The sequence below is a fragment of the Taeniopygia guttata genome, chromosome 11 (assembly GCF_048771995.1).
Source record: "Taeniopygia guttata chromosome 11, bTaeGut7.mat, whole genome shotgun sequence".
Taxonomy (NCBI): domain Eukaryota; kingdom Metazoa; phylum Chordata; class Aves; order Passeriformes; family Estrildidae; genus Taeniopygia; species Taeniopygia guttata.
Window position 1 is genome coordinate 2,873,083 of NC_133036.1, and position 6,019 is coordinate 2,879,101.

Genomic DNA, 6,019 nt, shown 5'->3' on the forward strand with positions numbered 1-6,019 from the left:
TCCACGTAAAGAACACGGAACACTACTCCACAGTCCACTAGCACACATCTGGAGAGATATTAGATAATGTTGTGTGACAGAGGACAACAGGAACTCTGAGCAAACCTTCCTATTAATCACTCAATAAAACTGGTCAACAAAATAAATAAAGGGTGAAAATGAGGTGCTATAATTTGCACATCAGGTGCCCCTGCCTGGTTTCAAACAATTTTCATCATAGAAAAACTTTCCTATATAAACTACTTGTTTTAGCATATAACTCCAATGTGCCAAAGCAGTGTCTGTCTCAAAGGTGCACCAGCTAAGAAAGGAGGAAGCAAGAGAAACAAGGGGATGTCTTTCCCTGAGGCAAGGAGCACTTCAGTAGCAAAAGCAGTGGGAATCACAGTCCATTTGGAATGTAATCACAGATGGTAAAATACTGGAAAGACGTGGTACAGCTAGTGTAATAAAAAGTCACATGGCAAAGCAAAAAAGAAGAAATACCCTTTTGTTACTGATTAATAAACAGTTTTTGTTTGCTTTTTTCCCCTCCCCTTCTTAGGAAACGAGTACTGGGTTTATTCAGCCAGCAACTTGGACAGAGGCTATCCAAAGAAACTCAGCAACCTGGGACTGCCCCCTGATGTGCAGCGTGTCGATGCAGCTTTCAACTGGGGCAGGAACAAGAGGACATACATTTTTGCTGGAGACAGATACTGGAAGTAAGATGCACTGAGTGGTGGTGGGATGCTGCTAGCTGAGCTGTCTCTAGGGCTGAATGCACCCTGAGCTTCGGGAGGCAGAGACCAAACACAGAGCACAGCCCCTGGGAATGCACAACCAGGGCTGCCAGGACAGTGCTGACAGCAGGAAAGGGCTTCAGTACAGCAACAGGAAGCTGGCACGTATCTGAGAAAAAACCAGCCTCAGAAACAGCAGTGGCAGAGGGTAGCTGGGAGTGGCTGTTAGGCTGCTCACCCCTAACAACTCATCCCTGTGCCCCCCATGTACCAGCAACTGCCCCACATCAGTCCCTGGCTCTTAAGAGGGGCAAGTTGTCTTTACTGTCACCTCACAAATGCTGGGAGAAAATTCTACAAGGAATTCCTTAAAAATACACTGAGCTCCAATCACTTGAATCCAAAGGCTGACCGGGTTGCCTAAGAAATTCTTTCACTAAGCCATCAGGTTTAGAGGCACAGGATTTAAAGGAAATAGCAGTGTGACTACCAAAACATGCTGGGGATGACTGTAAATCCTTTCAGCAGCAGATCTACCATCACTTACACCTTTGCTTTACTAATATAGCTGGCACTGAGAAAATCTGAACAAACCCCAGGTGTATCCGTAAGTACTTTGAGAAAAATCTTAGCTTCAATTCATTTTGACAGTCTCTCAAACCTTTTCATGTTTCCAGTGAAACTCAGGTGACTTGTTACCATACTCTTATTGTCTTAGATTAAGAAAGAATGTCCTCAAAAATCTCATGGCTATTACTGTGGTAGAAATAAATATCCTACACCTGAAGAGTCTACTAATTGTACAATTGTATTTAATAGAATTTCATTACCATAATTTCCAGGAAGATATGGCACAAAAGACCATATTAAAAAGCAGAGGGAGATCTTTGTGAGTAACCTCTGTGCTATCAAAATGGCATCAGAACAAAAGAGAGGCCCTGACTCCTGCAGTCACTGTCAGAGGCCTGTTCCAGGAGCAGGACTTCACTTCAGGAATGCAGACGTTACACAACAGGCTGAAAGTGGATCCATTCACTCACTGACAATTTAAAGGAAAGTTAAACATCAGAAATAACCACCAGAAATCTAAAAGATTCTCCAACCTTTAAGGGTTCATTCTGAGAATGTTCTATAGAAGATATCAAAGGAGGTCTCAGTATAATTGAGTCCATTTTATGTGAACAATAATTTTATGTTATGATTAAATTGAATGATTTTATTTTATTCTAATGGCTGTGGATTCCTGTAAGTAAATAAAATACTCTTTCCATACACTTGCCACTTGATCATAATTTTCAATTACTTTAAGGACAGTAATTTTCTCCATTATCTAAAGAAAAAAAAAAAAAAAACTAAATACTTAAAGAGTGTTTTTCATTCTTTAATGTTATATTGTAGAGACCATTTAAACACTTACAAATAGTTCTAATACAGCCATTTGCAACACTTCAGACTTCTACTAAATCCTACAGCCTATGAGTTAAAAAGCTGCTGGTTTCCTCTGTACCAACTATTGTTTTGATTAACTGTACTGCAGGGCCTCCAAGTAATTCATCACTCCAATCACAGACAGTATTTCTATCGAAGTACCTTATCAAGTGCAGTCACTGCAGAATGCATAATTTATTGTTAGGGAAACAAAATAGGATTAAGTGATTTGTATCTGTGTGAACAAGAAAGCAAGCAGTTGAAAAATATTTCAGAAAGAACTGCATCTCTGCTGAATAGACACTATAACCCTTAAGTATGTGGCTGTTACATTTTATACAAGGACTCTGTCAATGGAATCAAAATAGTTACATACCATAGTCCTTCCTGTGTCATTATCACACTTACTTTAAATGGATTTTTTGGAAGCCTTCTCTCTCCTTCATTCCAGCCACAAGCTATTTTAGTGTTATTATAACAAGACTGTTGAGCATAGCAAAGTTTTGTGAGGGAGGGGAAAAGGAGCTGGCTCAGATTCCACAGCTGAAGCTTTAAAGCTACCCAGCAAGGAATTAGATTTCCTTTAAATAGCCCAGAAAAAAAAAATAGTAAGGAATTTAAGTGGATAATTTAAATTGATTTTGACCAACCTACTTCTCATTAGTACTGGTGTAGCTTTGGGTATATTCCAAGTAGTTCCATAGAGCAATGAGGGACAAGTAACTTGAGATACCTAAGGACATGGATAAATAGAAATTAGGAACATAAATGGTTTTCTCCCTGCAGTACTGTCAAGGATGACCTCTCTGAAGTCTTCTGCTCCTGAAGAGGTGCTTGAGCACCTGAAGGGTCATTAGGCCTCACATGCTGTACTTGAAACCTGGTTCAAACTATATTGCACATCACTTTGCTCAAGACACCTCTATGCCTCCTGCTCAGCACTGATTCCCATCCAAATTACAGTTCTGGAAAGAACTTTCCTTAGAAAGTGTATGTTCAATTCAGCATTGCATTTTTGAAGGAAAGATGCAAAATTTCACAGGGTTTTAAAGGAATCAGCAATAATTATAATGAAATAGAAACCATGTTACAATCTCAGTTATTATATTTCTATTTGTTTTATATAGTCACATTTGCTGAGGACACCCTGAAAAGTTATATTACAGTTTAACATTAAGTGCAGATTTGTAATGTAAAGATGTAATTTCCTTCAGGTATAATGAAGAAAAGAAGAAAATGGAGCTTGCATCCCCGAAATTCATTGCTGACTCTTGGAATGGTGTTCCAGATAACCTCGATGCTGTCCTGGGCCTTGGGGACAGTGGTAAGCTGTAATTCTGATGCAAGTCACTAACAAACTGTCTTATTTGTTTGCTGCAAAACTTATTGGAGACTTTAATTTCTCGTGGCCCATGAGCAGGAGCCAAATGGAGCCACCCAATGCCTGATGCACAGGATGTCCTGACACCAGGGTGCATGACCGAGCCAGTCCTTGTGGCTTGGACGTTTCCCAGCTCCTTGCACTCCCCGGGTTCCTCCACACCAGCACACAGTCCCAGCACCATTTCAGCACCATCCTGCCCTAGCACAACCAAAACTCAAGTATGATAATCTCCCTGATCACAGGCATGAATGGGTCTCATGCTGCAATTTTTTTTAAATTTCCTATGCACTCCAGCTGAGATCCTGGCCTGTGGTTTTAAGGGGCCTTAAATTTTGCATAGATGTGCACTAAAGTCTGAGAGCAACACTGGTGTCACATGAGTCTTGACTCAGTCACATTTTCAACATCTATTTTGCCAGTAAACATTTCATCCCAGAAAATTCTGGCTCACAAAGTAGTGACCTTATTTAAGCTCCATTTAACAACAGCTCTCTTCTACAGGGTGGGAATTTTAATGTAGTTTTAAAATATATCTTTTTAATAATACAAATAGATATTAATATTTTGGGAAGTAAGTCATTCAGTTCATTAAGTTTCATGAAATCACAAAGACAAAAATATCTTTTATGAAGAATTATGTGCTCCATAACCTGAGCATGTTTATTTATTTATTTTAACAGGATATACCTACTTTTTCAAAGATCAGTACTATCTACAAATGGAAGACAAGAGTTTGAAGATTGTTAAAATTGGCAAGATAAGCTCTGACTGGTTGGGTTGCTGAATCATATGAGATATCAATAACCAAATATTTACTTTTTTGTTATATGCCTTATCTGTAATTAGAAATAGATCTGAATGCTAATTACTGGACCAGTCTGGTACTGGCACCAAAACACTAAGTACCAGTACTGTACACATCAGATAATTTAAGAGTGTTTGCCTCCTCAGTATACAAAAGATGTTTACGTATATATTCTGGTACAATTTTTCCGTTGTCATGCTAGTCATAGTAGTGCTATGAACAGAACAGCCATCATTCTTTATTGTCTTGGTGCTTAAACAAAGCCTTGGAACCTTTGGAGACTGGATCATGCCCCTCTGTTATTCACATACCAGATAGGCTCAAATGAGATGTACCAGCAGTGCACTTTGATTTTTATTTTTTTTAAATACAACTCTGTTATAAATGGATGGTTTGTCTTGATGTTTTTCACCCTCTTAAGAGTTTGATCATTACTTCCATTTATTTACATAATAATACAGAAAGACTGTCAAAGGCACAGGTTGCCTCAGGATCTGCTTTGAGTTGATGCATGATAGAATCATGGCAAAAAACTGTGTTAAAGTATTGTTTTAAAGTACTTTTTATTTTAATACCTTAGTTAAATTTAGCAATTTGCTTCATGCACTTTGTTACTATATAACTTGTTTATATGGATGGAAACGACTCAGATTTTTGAAGACAATGCGCTATACATAAAAGTCAAGTATTGTTTAACGTGTTTTATTTTTCTGTTCTTTATAATATTGGGGGGGTTGTTCAATTAGGCTTTGTTCTTTTCACAATCTGATAGAATGTTTCTCATTAAAAAATAAACCAGAAAAGAATGTCCCACACATGAAGTGCCAACAATACCAATAAAATCAAATTACACTGTCAACACTACTCATGGCCAGGCTTTCTTGTATCACTTGAAATTATAAATCCAGTAGCATGTTTCAGTGCATTACCTGTCAAAGGCAAGAATATTACCCCAGTATATAAGCCCATAGGAGGTTTATTTAGAAACCTAGGTTGTTTTCTCTGTTGGTTCCAAGGTGCAACTGCAGCAATTCAATTAAAGAGATCATATGGCCCCATGTCTGTGCAAATTCCGCTGCTCTCCCTGAACAGTTTCCACTCCTGTCTGTCATCCACCCTCTGTGACAAGCTACCTCTCCACAGCTCAGGCAGAAGAGTGGGTGTATGTATCCTATAAGGATGCAAACTTGAGAAACAGGGATGTAAACCCTTATCCTGTCCATGCGATCAGACACCATCTGGCCAATGATCATATGCAGCTCCATGCACATGAAATACTTCAAAATCCTCTATGGATCAGGCAAGGGGTCAACCTAAGTCCTTCTAAAAACATCTTTAAGTCTATGATTCACAGAACTGACCAATAACTAATACCTGAGCCCATTATCTGTTTTTTTTCTCATGTCCTCTACCACTTCATTTACACTCAGTGCTTTCCTGTTCTAAGCAGAGTATTTTTATTATGATATTTGGAAAAGATACTTTTTCTAAAATGGCTGCATTTGCCAAATCATCTTTTAATTGCACTCATCCAGATATAATTCCACTTCAAGAAGCTGTCAATTACTATAGACAATCCTCACCTGGATGAGCCAGCATTTTTACTTATGCCAAAAGGAAAGATGCCTTATCTCTTCCTTAGAATACTCATTATCATTAGAAATCATTAATCGTCTTCAC

The 6,019-nt window shown here is 38.5% G+C and overlaps 1 protein-coding gene across 1 annotated transcript in view; it reads left to right on the forward strand.

Annotated features, from left to right (window-relative positions):
• The window catches only part of MMP2 (matrix metallopeptidase 2), a 28,402-nt gene extending 23,199 nt beyond the window's left edge, over nucleotides 1-5,203 (forward strand). Inside the window, exons 11-13 of the mRNA XM_002192669.6 lie at nucleotides 545-704; nucleotides 3,365-3,474; nucleotides 4,215-5,203. Of these exons, the coding sequence (XP_002192705.2) occupies nucleotides 545-704; nucleotides 3,365-3,474; nucleotides 4,215-4,318 (374 nt within the window). The 3' untranslated portion in view covers nucleotides 4,319-5,203. The remainder of the gene's footprint in view (nucleotides 1-544; nucleotides 705-3,364; nucleotides 3,475-4,214) is intronic.
• The last annotated feature ends 816 nt before the right edge of the window (nucleotides 5,204-6,019 follow it).